Raw genomic sequence first — 21,768 nt, 5'->3', positions numbered from 1 at the left:
TGGTAAATAGCTTACTGCATATAGGGTTTGCTCCTGCAAACAGTTATCTCTAGGCGAATATGGTTCCCATACAGCCCCACTGACTTCAGTCAGACTCTGTGTGGAAATGACTATAGATGGTATGCAGGATGGAGCCCTTAGTTAGCAAATAAGCATTCAACCCACTGGAGACTCTGTGAAGGAAGAGGAAAATGTCTTTCCTGGTTGGGTGGTGGTTGTTTGTTTACAGCTAGGGAAAGGAGTAGGACAGTTTTTCTTTCTCCCTGCAAATAAATCTTTGTAGAAGATGCACAAGTGAGGGGAAAAAAAGCATTCCAGTAGAAACAGATCGGAGTGTAATACGGATTCAGGGCTGAAACTGATTTCCCTTCAGAACAGAGAAGAATTCTTCTTTGACTATTGAGATAGCAGATAGGTTTGAGCCATGAACTTTGGATGGAATTCTAGGGCCTGTGTTATGCAGGAAGTCTGACTAAATCATCAGAATGGGCCTTTCTGGTCTTAAAAAGTATGGGCCAGCTCCTCAGCTGGTGTGAATCAGCATAGTGCCCTTGAATTCGGAGCAATGCTGATTCACACCAATGAGGATTTGGCCCCAAAAGAATCTATGAATCCAGAGCTGGATCACTCTTGGTCAAGTTTTGGCAGTTTCAGATCTTGTGTTCCAGCACAGGCTCATCTCCGCTCTAAAGAGCGAAACCTCAGAATATGGCAAAAGCATTTGCTAAAGATATTTTGCCTCAGGGATGGGGGGTGGGAATCGGTTGCGGGGGGGAAAAAGCTTACTGAATTGGCTCGAGAGTCTCATGTAAATGCAAGACCAAGTCCTAAAATCAAACTAGCCAGAGTGTGTCTTTTTTTGTTAAAATAATTGCAGACAAATTGCATCTTTAACAGACTAACTGTTGGTTTTTGAACATTTGTGTTCACTATAGAAAGAGGCGTGCAGTAGCAAATCCTCTGTTAGACCTGCACTGTGGATTCCATAAAGGTGGTGGATTGTTTTGTAATGTACTCTAGCGTGTGTCAATAAATGTGTGACTTTCCTATATCGTTCAATCTGATCTGTGCCATTGTGGCACCTTGATGTACTAGAACGATCCAATCTCCGGCTAATTACTGGACAATGGCCACTCCTGCAGCTACTGGTATAACACATCAGCAGAGCAATAAGCACCAACTTACTCTGGGAGAGTTTTCAATCTCTCAAGGATCAGTAGCAGCAGCACACTCTGTGCCTGACTGTTTGGCTGCTTTCTCTATTCAAAGTATTGTTTGTTTGAAGAAGCCCATGCAATGGACCACATGGCATCATGCAGTGAGAATAATTGTACAAAATAATTGGGGATTGTGTCCTGCCTCAGTTAAATTTTTTCTCTATTTCAATTGTATAGTCCTGGAAACTCTACTGCCCTGTTACATCACGTTCTAATGGAATCTGATCCTGCTTCGTGTTAAAGTTCCATTTCTAAAGGATTAATGAATGATTGATTAATAAATTGTTATAGAGCCCAACAGGTCTATAGGTTATAAAACCATAACTTAAAACCACTCATAACACCTTCTACTGATGTGTTTATAAACATCTATAACACATACTGCTCATGGCTGTAACATGAGTATAACGATAACTGTTTAGTAACGTTTGTATAAATGGAACCCTAATACACAATCTGACCCAGCCTCTTTCTAATATTCTTTTTGCTGCTCATCATTAATGCCAGATGCTGTTTACTGATATTATTTCTTTAAAGATTAGATTTGTATACAAATAAAAATCGGTGACTATATATCCAATTACTATATATTACTTATATAGAATCTTTTTATCCAAGACTATTGAAGTATGTTGCAATCCTTAATAAAGCTTCAGGATACCTCTGTGGTAGGTAAGTAGTATTATTACCTCTGTTTTACTTGTGAATAGGAGAAGGTAGAGAAAGATGAAGTGATTAAGTCAAGGGTATTCAGCAAGTCAGTGACAGAGCCAAGAATTGAATCCAGGTGTCCTGGCTTCCAATCCACTGCTCTAACCATTTCCACATCGCATTAGTGAGAAACACAATATTAATGAAAAGTTAAAGTTACTCAGTTAATTTTTTTTCAGTGTCTGGAAATGCAGTCATTAAAAGTCCCTCAGTAACACAGCCACTCTACACATATTCAGGCACTTTATTTTCCAAACTGACTCAAATGATTGCTAAAAATTTCCTAAAATGTTTTAGGCAGCCATAAAAGTTTACCACCACTGTGTAAGAAAGTTATAACCACATGAAAATGGAGGAGGCGGGGAAGGAATTATAATGGACATAACACGCCTGATGAAATAAATAAAACTATCCCTAGCAATAATACTGTAATTTTTTTTAATTTAGTTGGTGTTTGCATCATAATTCCAGTATTAAATCTATTTTTGTTCATCTGGGTTTCTTTGCTGCAATAAGTGAATAGTGGCCATTCATTACTCAATAAGGTCCCTTGTATAGATCCTTGTCATAAGCAGCTGACCATTTCTTTTACAAGTAAAAAAAAAATGTTATCTTCCCTGTAATCTATTCACTTTATTTAACCATGAAAAATTGCTGCTTGGCCTTCTTTGCAATGTAGCTTTTCAATGAGTCAGACAGCAATATGTTTTCAAATAATACCTCATGCCAGAAATGTGACATGCAGCTTCTAAAGAGCAGCGATTCTGTAGACAACCAGATTCTTGAAAAGTCAGGAGAGACTGAATGTTCCTTATAACAAAACAACCCTCCTGTGCTGAATATTGAGAAATAATGGGTTTCAGTGACTTAATTAATATTTAGTGAGGCTGGTTGAACATTTTCTGTCAATTTTAAATTTGATGGGAAATTGAGTTTTCAGTCAAGTTGTTGTTTGTTATTGTTTAGTATTATTATTCTTTTTGGTGTAGAAGGTGACTGTTTTCGTTGAACACTTCTGATTATTCATTGGGAACCAAAAGCCATACTGATCTGAGGAAAAACCAAAAAAATTTTGATTTTTTTTTTCATCTGGAAATATTTTGTTTTTTCCCCACTTACAAAAACTTTTTAAAAATGGTTTTCAGGTTTTTGATTAAAAGTCAAATTTTCAATAGAAAACAATTATTTTCATTGTGGTTGAAATCTCCCCCCCTGCATTTTCTAACCAGCTCTAATATTTAAGTCAGTACGAGGGAGATTTTCAAAATTGTTCACCTTTAGCCTAATCCTGTTCTTACTGAAATCAGTGGCTCATTGACATGAGTTAGGTCAGTGCTGAGTGCTTTTGAAAATCTCACCCTAGAAGACACAAAATAGTGATCTGTGATCAAATTTGGAACTGACTCGAAGTCTTTTGAAGGATGGATGGCCATGTGGCAAGAACAAGTCAAGTAGGCAGATTATCCGGGTGTGATTCTTTGCTCTGTCATTCCTGTGTGACCAACTTGCAAAGGCCAATATTTTCCAAAGTGACAACTGATTTTGGATGGCTCCATTTTGACACACCTCTCAAGATCTTGCTGGCACAGGTGAATTTAAATCTAGCTCTGCAGAACTCCACCACAGAAATGCATCTCTATTTAAAAACTGGCCTGAAATTTTACAGCAGCTAGTGAGGTCTGTGTAGATTGTCACCGTTCTCATCTTTTTGAGGAACATACAAAAAGTGGAAATTACGGAAGATTGATGTGAGGAAACCAAACCATAGTTTGAAGTCCCATTGCTGCAGAAGGCAAAGTATCGGATGAGGTCCCTAAACAGTATTGGAATACACATGTCAACCACCTTTAGGCCACCCTTATTCCCATTATGTAGATGAGAATCTCTAGGTCCGCTTACTTTTTGTAAACTATTTATAGAGCATAATTAGTTGGGTTATTCTGCAACTAGCAGACTGCACAGAAATCAACTTCTTTTTGGGTCATGATGATGTTTGAATAAAGTCCATCTGCAGAGAGCCTATTACAGCTGAGATAACTGAATCTGGCAAATTGTTAACTCATTAAGATATTAAAAGGATCTGCATGGTGGTGGGGCCTCTTTATGGCAGTCTTTACTGCAGCTTGTTTATTGTAAACCCACAGCGAGAATGCAGGAACTTCTAGATTGTCTGTCTGTTGCTTTGACTGCTAGACAACACTGCCCTTCCAGAGTTGGGAATACAAACCAAGAACTCTGATGCCCAGTCCTGCTGCTTTAACCACCACAACCTATGTGCTTCTCTTTTCTTACCATTTCCCAGTGCAGACATCTGCCAAAAAAATGCATGCACCCAAAATGAAAACTGATCTCATTCTGTATATGGACCTATTCCCTCTACTCTACCTTTCCTAGAACAGACACATTAAATATTACATTTAGCTGCAACAAAATTATCAGTTTGACATGAATATTGGTTTAAGAACAGTCCCTAATTAGAACTACTCAATCCCACTATCTATGAATTAAAGATGGGAACTGTGCCACAGAGCTGGACGCCCCAGGCTGGTCCAGGAGAGGAGTGAGTGAACTTTATACCTACGTCTCTGCAACTTGAAGTAATTCAGACAAGTACTGACCCTGAGGGGAGATGGGGAAAACAGAGTTTGCCCTCTCAGGGGGCTGGACGAGAGGAGGAATCTGCTCCTTCTTGCTTATTTTAATTCTCTGGATAAGTCTTTTTCTTGTTCTTGTTTTTCCACTTATAATAACCTCCACCCAGGAGTTAAACCCTCCCCCATTTGAGTGGGTTCATACAGCATCCTTTGCTAATTTTCACTGTTATTTCTGTTGTTAGGAGGGATGGGCCCAAGCCAAAAGCCCAAATCCAAATACCCTGAACTTTGTAGATATTGAATATGGATCCAAATTTCCCAGAAGAATAGATTCTCTCCATCTGGCAAAAGGACTGGCTTTTCTCTGCATTTTTTATTTCTGTTGACTGTATTTTTATGTTAAAATTTTGGAAATAATTAGCAGAACATGGAACTTTGGGGCTGTGAAGTTAAAATCCCTCGACTGTCTCCCTCTTAGTCAATGTGGGTAAATGATGTGGTTTATGGTTTCCTTAGGAGAACTGCCAGCAGCTCATTACTTCAGGAAGAATCGGGTTTTGAGCGTTTTCAGTTGTTGTTAATGACTTTAACCCTGGAATAGGCCTTGATCTCTGATTAATCCCAAGGAAGCAATTGGGCCTTGCCCTCTCTGACATGCAGGAGTGCTGGGAAGAAACTGGACTTTGTGCTGCTCCCCGTCCTGAGACAGAGGGCTGGTGAGAGGGATGGAAGTATTCCCTTAGTCCCACTCCAAAGGTCCTGAGACAAAGGCTGAGAGAGGGTCAGGAGGGGGTGCTCCAGAGAAGCGATGGGGGAGCTCCACAAGACGGTGGGTACACAAGGGGGGAGAAAGCGCTGAGTGAGAGAGCCCTTTAAATTCCTTAAAGGGCAATGTCAGCCTATTCCCTTTCCTGGCTCACAGTTCTTATGGCTTTCATTGACAGGACCGGCACCATCACCAGCCCTATCAACGAGATCTCCGCCACCCTGTGAGTTGCTTCAGATCAGGGGCTTGATTGGGCCCCAACTCCTTGCTTGTGCTTCAGCGACAGCTCTGGAGTTCCTCTGGTTTCTTGCTGTCCTCAGCTGCTTGCAGGGGCAGCCTGAAGCCATAAGATACAAGAAGCTTGACAGTCATGCTGCCTATAAGTTCCAGAGGAGCCTGACGTGCACACTTAAGATGACACTGTCCCCTGTGTTGTATGGGCAGGAGGAGGCCTCTGCCACTAAGATGCACCAGCATGCTCTGAACTGGTTCTCTGTGTGCAGGAAGTATTGGCACTTCTGACTAGGCCTCCCTTTTGTAACAGCTCTAGCTGCGTTTCTTCTATACTTCATTCACCAAATACCAACCCTTGTCTCGGCTGCTTGGGCTGTGTGGCTTTAGATAGTTCATTGTATTTTTTTTGTTCCTAAATCTGATCATTCCAAGCGCTGACTGCTCCATCTTCAGTCACAGTCAGACAAGTGTCATGCAATCTAGTTATTGATTGACTTACTCTTCAGAATCCCCAGGCTCCTTCTCCAGCTCTTTTCAGTTCCATTGCCCTAGCGCTCATCGTGAATCCTGTAGCTGGGCTGGTGACTCTGGGTCTGATCCAAAGCCCATTGAAGTAAATGGAAAGGCTCATATTGACATTAATGAGCTTTGGATTAGGCCCTTAGAGCTGTCGGGTTTGAATGTTAAGACGAAACAAACAAACAAAACGACTCACCAAACCACTCTTGCGATTGGAATCTTTTTCTTTTTTTTTTTTGCCAGAGTAAAACTACAAGATCAGGCACCTCAGAAATTATAATAACTGTTTCAGATTTCTTTTGGCTGTAGTACTGCATATTCGACTATTTAAAATAAGTCAACAGCTACTTTTAAAATAAAGTGGTCTAGGAAAAGACAGAGGTTCAAAAAGTGATGTGCTATTTTCACTTGCCTAAAAAGTCCAGTAACCAAGGTGAGAGGTGTGTATATTTAGAAATGCTTCCGAAGGATTTCAGAGCTGCCAGCAAGATTATACAGCAATTGAGCAAATAATAAGCACCGACAGGTTGGTTAGATTGCAGTTAAAGAGCGGGTTTATACTTCTTCCCAAATATTTATTTAGGCCTCCATGAAACTGTAACTATTTGTGCATCACCTTTGCAAGGACCAAGAATTTAAAATTATTTTCATCATATGTGGGTGAGCTTATATATGTTTAGAACCTAACTCACCAGCAGGAAATAATCTTACTTAATCATAGCATTTTATTTACCAGTTACTGTGCATCTCCAGCCGGCACTCTTTCTCTTTACCTATGTGACTGGCCCAGCTGTTATTCCCAGAAAGATTAGATGCATCTAGACAAGCTATCTGTTGAATACAGGACTCCACCAGCAAATTTAAACAGTAACAGAGATGCTAAAAATGCAGTGCTTTGCTTTACCATTTGTCATGATTTGGACCGTGGGATTCTATCTGTGTTTTTTTTATTAGATATTATTTTTTAAAAGATGCTTATGATAGGTGTCAGAGTGATAGACCGGGAGACTGAAGGAAAAGGTTCATAAAGCTGAAGTGTTCTGTTCCATCTTGGCGTAAGAGGAGAACTGATGTATCTTTATTACATTTCTTATGCTTTGGCACAATAACCTTGTTCCCAGCATTTGCCAGGACTTCTCCCTTTTCACCAGACTGCGGATGGATTCTGTATTGTCCTGTGCTCTTTGTTAATCTAGATTTCAGTCTAACTGGTGTAAATTGTCATATCTGACTTGACTTCAGTTCCTACTCCACTTTAGACCAGCTGAAAAGCTAGCTTAGTATCTTTAGCCAGTTCTGCCCACCAATTAAAACAACTACAATACATATTGTAATCCTCTATTAGTAGCATTATGGTTATGCCTACAAAACACAGTTGAGGTTGGGGCACCTATTAATTTTTATTCTTATTATTAATTTGTATTTCACCTAGAGGCCCCAGTTAGATCAGACTTGCGGAAATGCTTTAGATCTGTGCTTGCAGCTCTGGTTCCAGTAGTTTTGCCCATGCTGTACTGTAGGGGTGAACGAGGTGAATGGGATGCTCCTGCTTGTCCACCATCAGCCTTCTTTCACTGGCCCATTTTGCCAGTCCTCCTTCTGCATTATAAACATGCAGGGAAGTTTTGGGGGTTTGGCCAGCTTCACTTGACAAGAACTCATTCACGCTCTGGGCAGAATGGAAAAAAGCAAGGAGAGAATTAAAAGTTATGTACAACTACAAGATTTTTCTCACTAATCCCAGTATTGCCAGCTCCAAACAGTGGTAACTCCGGCCCTCAAAAATCATGAGATTTGGCTTAAAAATCATGAGATTTAAATAAATAATGGATTTAGGGTCCTTTTTATTCAATGTTTAGTTTCTGAACCTTTAGGATATACGGGTGGCTGGTGTCACATTTTCAAGCTTTGCATCCATAAGTGCTGAGAACTTACTTTTTTTTGAAGCTGAGAGTCTCACATATTTACGTGACTCCAGAAGCTAGGGCTTTTAAAAAAAAAGTTACATTTTTATGAGAGTTGGCAATACTTCTAGTCTGTTATTATGATGATGGTTTCAGCAATAATGCCCTCAGCACAGGGCATATCCCAGCATCTTTGTCAAGCCATTCAGACACAAAATTTAGTTTGTCTCTTTTTATATAACAAAATCTAATATTAATGATGATTATACATGTTCATGTTTTTTAATGTCATTGAAAATGGTTGTTTCAGTTTGAAATGCCCCATAACACTTCTTAACCCAGGCTCTTCAGCTCTGTGCCAGTGTAGAAGAACCTGAATGTAACATTGAGTAGAAATTGCCCAGTCCAGTTATATACCATCTAGGCTGAGTGCCAAAGAGAGAGTAAAATAATAATAATACAGAATATGAGATGAAAAGTAAATTAAGTTTTTCATTGGCTTAGTCTTCATAATCTTGAGTGTTGTTAATAACCCAGGTAAGGCTTTTTTTTTTTTTTTTTTTTTATTAAATATTAGGGCCCAGATTCTTGGCTATGGCTGAGAAGTAGCTCAGGAGGGTGGTGGAAAGGTGGCCTTTGCACTTCCCCAATTCTCAGCTGGCTGCGTGCCAAGCCATTCTCCAGTCGTCTCCAGCACCCCACGGGCTAAGCACTTCTGAAACTCTGGCCCCAGGTGTGCTCACTGTGCTTTTTTGAAAATTCTCATCTTAGAGCAGCTTGAAAGCAGTTTGCAACAACAAAGAATGAGTTCTACTGAGATCTTTACTGTACCTGGAAGGAGCTGTTTCTGCAGAAATTCTTGCAGTGTATCACTCTGAGGGTCAATGAGTATTGCCCCGGCAGCTGGCTGACTTCAAATTCAGCTGCACTCCAGGTGTCCTAAGAACAGAACATTGACCAATTTTAACTCATTCAAATAAAACCTACAATATCTGATGACTGTTTAAAATATGCAGCATGATGTTTAATGTCAGGTCTATTTATGCTACCTCTTAGTTGTCTGAAACTGGAATGAACCATAGGGGCATGTGCTCATGTGACTATGTTCACAAAAAGCCACAAAAACTTGAGTCTTGGGACAGCCAAACTTACGGCTTCATTAACATTTCATCTGTGTCTAATAAAATCCAGATGAAGATTGTTTCAGCAAAGACTATCACAGGATGGGCTTTGTGAAATGCACATCACCTGCCAGTCCCTTGACCTCTAAAATAAAACTCAATCCTTTAATTAAATATGTTCTAACAATCATTTCAGTCAGCGATAACTATGATCTCGCTGCTATTGAGCTACAATTATAGAGTTGGAGTAAAAAATTGCAGACTTTGTACAGGCTTGTTATAAATATAACATAATGTGCACCCTGTTCTCTATTATTTAACCATATTTGAAACAGGATCTTCTAGACTCTGAGCAAGTTCTGTCTGACCTCCTATGGATACAATTTTTCAAGACCTACTGCTGGAGATAGTGACAGGACTGCCTTCTAGGTGGGGAGAGACGTTGAAGATGCATAGGCTGGAGAAGATGACTTATACGGGCCTAAGCACTGGGTAGGAAATACTAACAATTCTTGGGACCTCTGGTTTGAATCATGGCAGTGTTGCTTCAGCCCATTATCATTCTGAGGTAAATAAACAGATTTAAATATGCTAAGATCTTGTAGATGAGATCTTAAGCAACATACTGTTTCCTCTAGGTGGAATTTGACTATCTAATGGCACTTTGTATAAGAATAAGGTTTTATCCTTGCCCAATATATCCCTTTTCTCCAGTGTATGCTGGCTGATGGGGTGCCCAGAAGGGGCTGCATTAAGTGGTGCTATAAATATATAGGGCCAGATTCTGTCACCCTTACTGACATTATGTAGTAGCTTACTCCATGAATAGATCCATTTTCTTCAATGGGATTATTCATAGTCAAGTACAAGGCAGCTTGAGCTAATTGACGGAATCTGGCCCATAGTTTATAATGTTCTGTATAAACTCCATGAATGTAAGATCTCAATGGGAAAAAAAGGGTTTTATAGAATCCTTTATTACAAAATTATCCTTATTTTGTTAGTCACAACTACTCTTCAGCGTGAAAAATGGTACAGTTGTCTCATACAATCTTTTATAAAACTTGTAAGGCTGTTATTTCCACCTCTAATTCCTGAGAACGACTGAGAAATTACTTTGAAAAGCGCAAGCGCTGTGTAAAGTTGTTTGTGTGATATTCCACTGTTCACACAGAAAGCACCTTGTTTTTAACATGAAACTTACCCACCAAGTCCTGCAAAGGAACAAGTACCTTTATGTAATAGCTCAGATTTTAAAGGGAAGCCTGTTCCAATCAACAGAGAGGCTACATAAATAGACAGACCAACTGAGTCTGAATCCATTTGTGGTGGATGAAATGAGGTGGTGAAATTCTGATCCTGTTGAAGTCAATCGCAAAACACCCATTGCCTGGCTTTACGGGGGCTAGGTTTTTACCCTGGCAATATCTCTTGGTATCTGCTATCTTTACGGGTCACTAAACTGAATAGTTACAATAACATGGGAAGAGCTTAACTTTATTGCCACTTAGGTGTGGTGGTAATTACATACGTAGCAATGTCTCATTTTTACAACACAGCTTTCACTTACACAGCTTTTAATTTCTTTATGGCAGGGAACTCATCTTCCTACGTTTGTTAATTGCAATCCACACAAATGCAATTTTATAAAAATAAATAACAATTTAAAGCAAACAGTATTTAGCATATCCCTTCAATGTGCTTTAGAAACAATCAGGATCTATGTCCGCAATCTTTGCTTACATGAGTCATGCCATTGAACTCTCAGGAGTAAAGACTGCTGGATTACTGGATTTCGGCTAATAAACAGCCCTAGGGCTGAGATCAAGTAGGTAAGTCTGTACTATCACTCCTGCTCTATAAATGAAGAAACTGAAGCAGGGAGGTTGTTGTTTGCTCAAGGCCAGTGTCAGAGCTGAGAGTTCTGGGCTCATAGTCACAAGTTAAGGCGTCCCCCATACAAACTAACTAGTGTTGTTGTTTTTTTTTTAATATTTCCCCAGAGAACGTTCCAGGCCTTTATTTCTTATCCTCAATTTTTAATTTGTTCCTGATATTGATGGCCAAGAATTGAGATTCTTGACTTGATTTTGGCAAACCTACATGCTAATTTGATTCCTGCGAGTAAACCTTTCCATAGGATCCTCTCCTCTGAAGTCACTATTGGGAGCAAAATCGCATTCCAGAATAGAAAAGCAGACACATGGGATCTGTCTGATCTCTCCTTTTAGCCTCAAGTCTGTGTTTACCGGGGAGTGACTTTATACTTTTCAACATGATAATGGTAGTATTCCACAACCACTAAGTTCCTGTCTGAAAAAAGCAACCCTATTATATTAACAAAAGCTAAGAACAAGTCGTCTTTAGATGTTTTTATAACCCAATTCCCAGAAAAAAAAAATCCATGCTGCATGTTAGTTTGTAACAGATACGTTTATAGGTGATTCCTAGCTGACATTTTAAAATATTTTAACTTATAAAAATAGCGAAGTGTTTACAAAAAAAAAATCAAATTCCAGGCAAATCTGTACCATTGTTACTGCAATGTAACATCAGCAGGAGCAGTAAAACCTAGCTAGCTTGGCAGCATTAGACCATAGAGGTTTGTTTTAGGCTAGATCTGAAAGGCTGAACTAAACAGAAATGTAATATTTCGAATAAATATGCAACTTCAGAAACGGAGTTCCTGCCCAGGGTGCTGATGCAACAAGGCAACTCTGCTCTGCTCTTTCAGAGAGTTCCATTTGGTAAGTATTTTAGCCAGGGCTGACCCTAGACCAAATGGTGCCCCAGGCAAGGTGCGTCTTCAGTTCCTCCTTACAGGACCCTGACCCTAACGCCCCACCGAGCCAGGCCGTCACCTTGGTCGCCTGCACCTAAATCCAGCCCTGGCTCTCGCTGTGACATAACTTGGATGAATGAAACTTTCCCTGTAGAGCCTGACTGACCTTTATAGTTTGCGTTCCCTTAGGAAAAGGCTGAAGAACTTGGCTGTTTTTGAAGTGGGGTTTGCAACTGATTTCAAATTAAAATGTAAACTACTGCCTGTCCAAGAGGTTAACAGCTTAACCTGCCAAAACTATAGTTTCCTTTCTTTGAGAGGCTTCTTAGCACCCCACTTTTTCTCTCCATTCAGTTCCCTCAGTTGGAATCTAGAACCTGGCAACATCTGGTGCAATATGGAGTTGTAATGAATCAACGGATTGCAGATACAATTACTAGATATATATACTTCTCACCCCAACTGACCTACACAACTGGGGAACCAGGACTAAAACCCCAATCCAAAACACAGGCAGCTGAAGAGCTAACCCTATGAGTAAGCTTGATAATAACTTTCTTTTTATTTAATTTGTCACGGTCATGCACGCATCACAATCAGTTCAAGAAAGAATGATAAAAAGCAACTACATAGAGGATTGAGCCAGGCATGCTTTGAGATCCTTGGGTAAACCGGACAATAAAGGGGCAAAGTGTTATTAGTATCCTATACTGCACCCTGACTTTAAGAGGCCCTACTTGTGTAATGTGGAAAGGATAAGACGTGAAGGGAGAAGAGAAAAAAGAGAGGTCTGACATAAGATCATAAGTTAAAAAAAAATTCTACCAGAACAGCCAGATTACACAAAATACTTGTTGAACACAGAAAAATGTTACCCTCTTAAATTGGATAGTCAGGAGACCAAGACTGATTTTAATTACAGAGTACTTGCTTTAATTCATAGGTAATAAATCACTTACAAGAATGATTAATTCCTCTGGCTTTTCTTCCACCCAGCATTGCAATGACTCTGTGGTAACTGATTCCACATTTGGAAATGTCTTCTGTACCTACTTTATGGCTGAACTCCTCATTTCTTTAGGGTCACATATTTAAATTGTCCATCTCCTGCAGAAATTATGTTGCCATTATCTTGGTGGTTGCAAAGAACTGTGAAGAATATGGTCTCTAAAGCCTTCCTAAGTTCTAGCTATGTAGTAGGTCGCATGGCTAGTATTCATTTGGTAATATTAACAGAATTTTAACCCTTATAGTCTATTACATAAGTGGCAAAAAAAGGAAAATCTTATAATTTCTTAGGGAACAAACGTCAAAAATGTAGACATAAAAAATTCTTATTTGTCCTTATAATTAAGCACTACAAAATAAATGTCTTATATAGCACTGTTTTTCAAAAAGCAAAAGCTCACAATTTTTTGGCAAGCACCATCTGAAAACGAGTGCAAGTAACGGCCATCGATTAGAAAGGGAGTTTACTGATACAAAACTGAACTTTGAGTCCTTTGATTCTAAAGTTTGTACTTTAGTTTTAGTAGCCCAATGCAAACTTTAAAATTATAGGCAGCTATAACTGAGCAAGGGATATGAGACTAGGTACAAAAGGTAGGAAACATTTAACTGCTGTTTTTATTTTTGATTTATTTTTATGTATACAGCTGAATTTGTTATTAAAATACATTAGTATATCTATTCTTCCCCTTAACCAACCTGGTGGACTATGGACGATGGACCCAATCCTGCTCTCTGCTGTTGATTTCATTGGGAGCAGTATGAAGCCTTTTATCACCAAAATTTGGGTTCTTTTTTTATTTTTTCTGTGTTATTTTTCCCATGTCATGTTCTACCTTTATTTTCTGTGCTGTTTCTGAAGAGAGAGAATTTTCCCTTCTGGGTGCTGTAGTTTTGCCTACTTATTGGAAACTCATGAATAAAAATTATCAACGGTTTTTACAAAGGGTTTGTAATTTGAGGTTTTAAAACTAATATTAAGGAGTCCGGTGGAAACGTAAAGAGTAACAGATTTATTTGGGCATAAGCTTTCACAGGTAAAAAAACCCACTTGTTAATCATATACACAATTTGCTTTGAGATCTATGGATGAAAATCACTGTATATGAGATTGATTGCTTATTATCGTCATCATAATATTATATTAGAGAAGAGAAAGAATTGTTAGGGCAGCTGCTCTTAAGGTGCCACAAGTACTCCTTTTCTTTTATGATCCAATTTTAAAAGTCCAGAGCAATGAGGCTTTCACACTTCCTTTGGGAGACTATTCCACAACCCAGTACATCTCACTGTCAGGAAGTGTTTCCTGATATTCGGCCTAAGTTAACCCTCCTAATTTCACCTAATCACTTTCAGTTGTTTCTCTGTGTACCACCCTAAATAATTCCTCCTCTTGCTTGGTGTTTGCAAGCTGTAGTCAGTTATCATGTCCCATCTTAGTGTCTGATTCTGCAATGAGTTCCAGCCGGGCTGTTTCTAACACATCCTGCATTGTGAAGTCACAATGTGGTGTCCTTGATTGTGATGTCAGACACAATGCGGCACCCACACAATGCGGTATCATGCACAGCATGGCACTGTGTTGTCATGAACACCACAGCACTACCATGGTGCAGGGCCATGCTCAATGCAGCATTTCCCCAGTGTGAGGTCAGGAATGGGGGGCGCAGTACCCCCCCCAGGCTGTGACGTCATTCACTTGGCGCGCTGTGATGTCATGATCGACGCAGCATTCCCCGGCTTTGATGTCGTGGGCAGCCCAGCACGGCCCCCCCGGGTTGTGACGTCATCCACTTGGCGCGCTGTGATGTCATGATCGACGCAGCATTCCCCGGCTTTGATGTCGTGGGCAGCCCAGCACGGCCCCCCCCGGGTTGTGACGTCATCCACTTGGCGCGCTGTGATGTCATGATCGACGCAGCATTCCCCGGCTTTGATGTCGTGGGCAGCCCAGCACGGCCCCCCCCGGGTTGTGACGTCATCCACTTGGCGCGCTGTGATGTCGTCATGGCGCCGCCCTGCTCGGGAGCCGAGTTCTCCCGCACTCCGGACACAGAGGGCCAATCGCTGCCCCCCGCCTTGGGCCCACCGGCCTATTCGTTACCCTAGCAACGCCCCCACGCTCCGCCGGGCTTCCCAGAATGCACCAGTGCCGCCTTCCGCCCGGCCGGGGGCCGCCGCCATCTTGTGTTCGGGGTGTCTCGGCGCGTGAGCGGGGCCGCCAGCCATGGAGACAGGTGAGAGCCGGCGGCGGCTTCCTCCACTCCCGTGCCCTAGTCACCCCACCCCCAGCAAGGGGAGCCCCCGCCTTCCAGCCGCCGGCCTCCGCCTAGGGCCCCCGGCTGGCGACCCTGCTACTCCGCTTCGCTGGGAGCGGCGGCGGCGGCGGCGGCGGGGGGGGGGGGGGGGAAGTGAAGTGAACGCCCCTTTCTCACCAGCGCCTGCCCAGGAGCATCCGCGTCTCAGTCCCACCCGCCCCCCGAGGGGAGCGCTCCTCGCCCCCGTGTAGCACCCAGCAGGCGCCCTCTGTGCCCGCTCCTCTGCAGTGTTCCCCACCAAGGCCCCCCAGGGCTGCTGGGGAGGGACCCCTGGGCCTGGCCTGGGGAGGGAGTGCGCTCTAGCGAGGGGAGCAGGGAACAGAGTCCAGACGCTGCGGGGAAGGGGTGGGTATCTGGGGATTAGCGCTGGCGTCTGTTCCCTTCTCTTACTCAAGTCTGGGGTCCCGTTCACCGGGGTTTCTGCTGCCCCTACTTGTCTGATATTGCTGCGTGGTGAAGGCGCTCGCCTACAATCCTGAAACGGGGGAAGGTCCGAGCTGTGCTGCCTTTCACACCGAAAGGCCACCTCCAGTTCACCAAGCTGCAAACAGGGTGTCTGATCCATCGGGTGGGGGCACTTAGAGGTGGTCGGACCTGATGCGGATCACATCACTGGCTGGCATACCATTGGCTGTGAAACTGGTTGACGTGCCTTAACTGTGTCAACCCCAGGAGCCATTGGCTCGGGAGAGCTTTGACACTTTTTTACCCTGTTGCCCCATTTTACGGGATATCCATCACCCAAAATCATGGAAAGGCTGATATGGGATACGGTCAGTAAAAAAGGATAGTCACATAACTAATGACAGTCAATATGGCTTAATGGAAAATAGATTTTGTTAGGCAAACTTTATATCATTTTTTGATATGATCTTAAATTTGATTGATAGAACTAATACATGTAGACTTCTGTAAGGCATTTGATTTAATCCTCATCTGACATTTAACCCCCCCCCCATATATATAAAGTGTATGTACCCATATTAAATGGATTAAAAGCTTGTTAACTGATAAATCACAAAAAAATATTTGTAAATGGGGAATTGTCGGCGGGGGGAGATGAGTGGTTAGTGAGGTCCTGCCGGGATATGTTCCTTGCAAATACTATTCAATTTCTTTGTGATCTGAAAGAAAATATAAAATCATTGCAGGTAAAATTTGCAGATGACAGATTGGTGGGGTGGTAAATAAAGACTGTGTTCAGTTTGGTGTTGGTGCCTCAAAAAGGATGTTAAAAAATTGGAAAGGGTTCAGAAAAGGGCAATAAGAATGATTCAAGACCTGAAAGACACACTTTATAGAGACAGACTAGGGAAACTCAATCTATTTAATTTATGCAAGAGAAGATTAAGAGGTGATTTGATTGCAGTCTTTAAGTATCTACACGGGGAAGATATTTCTGACGGTAATGATGTTTTGATGTAGCAGAAAAAGAGATAATGAGATCCAGTGATTGAAACTAGGCAAATCCAAACTAGAAATAAGGTACGCATTTTTAACAGTGAAGGTAATTGATTGTTGGTATAACTGACATAGGCATGTGGTAGATTTCCCAAGACTGGATATCTTCTAAAAGGTAGCCTATTGAAGTTATGGGTTTGGTGCTATAATATTTACTGATGTGCCAAACATTGATTAATTTGACAAAGTATCTCAGGTTTGGAAAGAACTGTTTTGCAAAATGAATCAATATTATGATTTGATTGGGAGGGATATATTGCTTTATCTCCTACTAACTCCAGATGGAGTGCTTCTGCCTATATGGCTCGGATTAAGAAGCAAACCTTTCGTATTCTTCGTATAGCTCAGATCCTTATTAATGTTTTCCTAGCTTTCATTTGCATAGAATGTATGGGGTTTTTTTGTATTGACCTACTTTTCCCCCCCAACATCAGATGATACTGGAAATCGACTTCGGTTCCAACTGGAGTTGGAATTTGTTCAGTGTCTGGCAAACCCCAATTACCTAAACTGTAAGTACTTGAAGTGAAACATCAGGGACCTGAGTAACGAATATTAGTTACCGATGTTTACTGTTTCTGGATTGTTAAATATTGAAAAAGGGTCTAATACAATAAGGGGGTTGGATCATTTAAGTTATTGATATTTAAAAATTGCTCAGTCTGTAACACTTGTTCGGACAAGCTTTATAGCAGGAATAGCTATTTTTTTTTTTAAATAACAAGTGTTCTATTTTGTGTAATTGTTTTCATTGATGAAACTCCTTGGATGCCAATATAAATTCCTAAATAAATAGCAGAAGCAGCTAAAGGGCATTTTAAACTATTTTTAAGTTATTTAAAGGGACACATATATTTGAAGATTAGACAATTAAAAACAAAAGAGAATTCAAGTAATTTTAATGTGCTACCCCTATCCTTGCCCCTCAACCTTTTTGACAATTTTTATGATGTTACAAACACAATATCCTATTTTTAAAAGACTATTCTCTGCCTTGTTGCTCTGTGACAGACCTATACAAAAGGGGAAAGGTGACTAAGTTGCTATAAACACAATGCTATCATATGCAAAATAAACATACTGAAAAAAGGAGGATTTTTCATCTCTCAATTATAGGAATCTTGGGAGTGACTTGTAACAGTTGTTGGTTTAAAACATTTAAAAATAAAAGTGCTTTTTAGTAATATATACTAAGTCACAAAGAAAGAAGCTTTTGTATGTGCTTTTCTAAAGTTTTAAATATCATTTGCTTTCTTGCATGTGCAGTTGATACTCTTGTTTTGTTTGTTTCAGTTCTTGCACAGAGAGGGTACTTCAAAGACAAATCTTTTGTAAATTATCTTAAATATTTACTTTACTGGAAAGAACCTGAATATGCCAAATACCTAAAGTAAGTGTTAAATTATTTTGTGTTCTGCATTGTAATAATGTAATACGGACCTTATATTGTGCGTTATATAACTGTGTGCCAGTATTTGATTTGTTTCCAGTCTGCTGATTTGCATTACAAAATTTGATACATACACAGTCCAGGCCTCATGAGAAGACCTTGTATTTAATTACCTAGATAAGAGGGTGGCATTTACCTTCCCTCAATTATGCAAGTAAATTGTGATTTGGTAGCTGCACAGAAGCTTCACTGTTTGCTGATAGTAATATTCTTGAACGCTCTGGTACTACAAAGCCTGAGTTAGGCACAGAAAGAACACTCAGAGTTATTTTGCAACACAGAAAAGAAATGGTATAAAGTACAGCATGGGTTTACACACTTCTTAATTTTGCAGACCGGTTTCATGTTTTGTGTAAGTAGTTTCTTCTTCTGTTTTTCCACATGAGGTTCTGAAACTGATAACTATTACAGCTGATACACAGAAGCTTTAATGGAAATCAATGACTAACTTTAGAAAAGTCACTCCAAGAGAAGGGTGAGAGGGGTAGGGGGGTGTGTTTCTCAGACTGAAATTATCAGCAACATGATTGAGCTCGTCTGAGTACATTACTGTATATAAGAACGTTTAAATAAGTGGATAATCTAGAGCAGTGGTTCCCAGGCTTGTTCCGCCGCTTGTACAGGGAAAGTCCCTGCTGGGCCGGGCCGGTTTGTTTATCTGCCGCGTCCGCAGGTATGGCCGATCGCAGCTCCCGGTGGCCGCGGTTCGCTGCTTTGGGCCAATGGGAGCTGCTGGAAGCGACGGCCAGTACATCCCTTGGCCCGTGCCGCTTCCAGCAGCTCCCGTTGGCCTGGAGCAGTGAACCACGGCCACTGGGAGCCACGATCATCCAAACCTGCGGACGTGGCAGGTACACAAACCGGCCCAGCCTGCCTGGGACTTTCCCTGCACAAGCGGCGGAACAAGTTTGGGAACCACTGATCTAGAGAGCCTCACTTAGATTTTGGGGCTGTTTTCCTTCTCTAATGTTGTCTTAAAGAATGCATTACCATAATTAATTATTTGAATTATAAGTAGCCGAGCTTCTCAAAACATGAATATCTTGCATATAAATATTGTAAAATAATAAACTGTAAGAATATGGGATTTTTAGTACAGAAAGTGGCAGTATATTAAATCTAATCTGGGTAAACCCTGTAAAAGTTTGTATTAAAATATATTCTGCTTGTTTTTAATCTAGGTATCCTCAGTGTTTGCACATGTTAGAGCTGCTCCAATATGAACACTTCCGTAAAGAACTGGTAAATGCTCAGTGTGCTAAATTTATTGATGAGCAACAGATCCTTCACTGGCAGCATTATTCACGGAAAAGAATGCGTCTCCAGCAAACACTGGCAGAGCAGCAGCAACAGAACAATGCTTCTGTAAAATGAGAGCGTTTGACACAGTGGCAACATTTACTTCATGTCAATACATGTATTTGCAAGGGAAAATTTGACTTACTTTTGTAGCTTTGGCATTAGTGATATACATAACTTCATGTGCTGATGTAGACAGAGAACGTTTTTGATTTATCAAGTGACTGTTTTCCTATCAACAAGTAGTATCCACGTTAATGTGATGTAACTGATGTATACTTTGTTGAACCTTCAGTGATGGTTTTGTCTTTTTCCAAAGAAAGAGTACAGTCTAAGATCACTACAGGCCTTCATCCATGTATCTATTTTGAAAACTAAATGTGGTTATCTAAGGTCCCTTTTACCTTGGTATCTAACCATGGAGTTAGTTTACTGAAAAAATTTGTAGTTGAAAAGCCTGTGTTTGAAGGCACAGTCTCTGAACTGCAGCGTTTGGAGGACAGGGTGGCCTGGTATAAGGTGACTCTGCAAGCAGGGCAAAGAGTCCCCAGGTGATGTGGAGAGGTATTTCTGTCACAAGGGCAAGGTATGCACAATTGAAATGAGATCTGTTACAGAAAACCTTAAATTGTGCACATATCCCTATTGAAGCAGAGCTGTCCTATGGCTGATGCTGCACTTCTGTTAATGATTTGTTGTTTACTGCCCTTGCTGTAAACTTAATGCAGATTTGCTGATACCAAAATTTGAGGCATAAACCAAAGTGGTGAGACTAATAAAGGTTGCAGGTGATGAGTGGGGATTAGTACTAAACAACTGAAAAGCCCTTCAGTGGGAAATAACCAGTGCAGACACAAAACAGGGGAGATAGAACTGTGACAGTTATACGCATTCAGTTATCTTGTCTCTTTAGTGTCAGCAAGCTTGACCAGTTGCTGTTAGGAAAGATTAAAGGGAGTAAGTATATTTCATGTAGTTGTAAATGTTTTTAAGGTTTGTATGTAAAAGGTCATAGGTAGAGAAGTATTCATCTTTAATATGACTGTTTTTATTACAAGAAGGTGACAACCCCTACAGATACCAATTAAAGTCTTAATAAAAAATAGGTTATTGCATAGTTGTTGTAAGGTATCCCTAACTGTAGAAGAAAGGCAGGGATTACACTTTCTTCCTGACCATTAATTGAGGTGAATGTCAGTTATAAAGAGTAAAGTTCTGACACTAGAAGTAGAAAGTGAAGTGTGTTTTATTTTTCATGGACTCTGTTATTTTTCAACAAGAAAATGCTACATTTCCACTGAATGCATCCGATGATGTGAGCTGTAGCTCACAAAAGCTTATGCTCAAATAAATTTGTTAGTCTCTAAGGTGCCACAAGTACTCCTTTTCTTTTTGCGAATACAGACTAATGTGGCTCCTACTCTGAAACCTGTCTTTTTAAAAGTTGAGTCAACATTTGTTAGTAAGCCATGCATCTCCAAAGTACACTATAGAGAGGTGACTGCTTTACAGCAGTGAAATATGAGACAGGAAGGGTAGAGAGAGATTATCATCTTGGCAGTTGATACTGAGTTAAGCATATCCCATTTAATTCTCTACCACATTTTACTTCGGGGGGAATTCTGTGCCACTGCACAATTTGGCAAAAATTAATGGGTTTTGCAGAGACTTTCCTTTTCCCACTCCACAGAAATGGGCTGCAATGCTGCTGGCTGCCACGAGGGGCCACTGAACTAGGCAGAGGCCAGCTTGCACCTACTGAAGACACTGCCAGGGGGAGGGTTCCTAGCAGCTGCAGTTCTCCATGTGCTCTGAGAGAAAGAGGCAGTGGCACATAGGAAAATCCACCCAAGCCTGGGACTAAGCATCAGGCTCTTTCTCCTTGTGGATTTCTGGGCCCTGAGGGGTGGGCATTAAGGCAAAGTGGGGGACATGTGGCTGAGCTCCAAGTGCAGGTATCCAGGCTGGGCGGCCCCAGAGCTGGGCTCTTTAGGAGAGGGGATACAACTATCTCAGGTGGAAGGCCCCTGGCTAGGCTCTTGGGGAGAGGGAATTCAGGTGTATTGGTTAGAGGGGGTCATGGCTGGGCTCTGGAGGAGAGCGATTGTGGATGTCTGGCCCCTGAGCTAGATTGGGCAGAGGGGGAAAGAGAAACAGGAACTGGGCTCTCATAGGAGTTTAACTCTTATCACTGGGGGGATTTTTGTCTGACAATAGACATACTTGCTAACAGGTATTTTAAAATAAATTACCAGAATAATTGAAACTAGCATGATTATGTAGTGTTTTTGACATAAAATTTTAAAATAGTGTGCAGCTTTTTTTGGCACAGAATTACCCCAGATGTAACATTTAGAGCAGAAGCTTAGTCAAAATTGACTTAT

The 21,768-nt window shown here is 41.0% G+C and overlaps 1 protein-coding gene and 1 long non-coding RNA gene across 2 annotated transcripts; one reads left to right on the top strand and one right to left on the bottom strand.

The window, feature by feature from the left end:
- Positions 1-6,276: 6,276 nt before the first annotated feature.
- Positions 6,277-14,879, bottom strand: LOC119844488. Its single transcript, XR_005289289.2, has 3 exons — positions 12,808-14,879; positions 8,777-8,884; positions 6,277-7,710 (listed from the first exon to the last, which is right to left on the bottom strand). It is a non-coding gene; the product is annotated as an uncharacterized LOC119844488 (long non-coding RNA).
- Positions 14,828-20,755, top strand: MED31 (mediator complex subunit 31). The gene is made up of 4 exons (XM_038375334.2): positions 14,828-15,093; positions 17,070-17,147; positions 17,929-18,025; positions 19,267-20,755. The coding sequence occupies exons 1-4, from the start codon at positions 15,084-15,086 to the stop codon at positions 19,457-19,459; spliced, it is 378 nt and encodes a 125-aa protein (XP_038231262.1). The 5' UTR covers positions 14,828-15,083; the 3' UTR covers positions 19,460-20,755.
- The last annotated feature ends 1,013 nt before the right edge of the window (positions 20,756-21,768 follow it).

Source organism: Dermochelys coriacea, chromosome 17 (assembly GCF_009764565.3).
Source record: "Dermochelys coriacea isolate rDerCor1 chromosome 17, rDerCor1.pri.v4, whole genome shotgun sequence".
Taxonomy (NCBI): Eukaryota; Metazoa; Chordata; order Testudines; family Dermochelyidae; genus Dermochelys; species Dermochelys coriacea.
Note: the sequence above shows the minus strand (reverse complement) of the source record. Positions and strands in the feature narration are given on the sequence as shown.

Excerpts from the sequence above, each read along its gene's own strand:
- MED31 (XM_038375334.2), top strand. Across the intron at positions 17,148-17,928 it reads AAACCCCAATTACCTAAACT|TTCTTGCACAGAGAGGGTAC; the intron begins GTAAGTACTTGA and ends TGTTTGTTTCAG. Across the intron at positions 18,026-19,266 it reads GAATATGCCAAATACCTAAA|GTATCCTCAGTGTTTGCACA; the intron begins GTAAGTGTTAAA and ends TTTTTAATCTAG.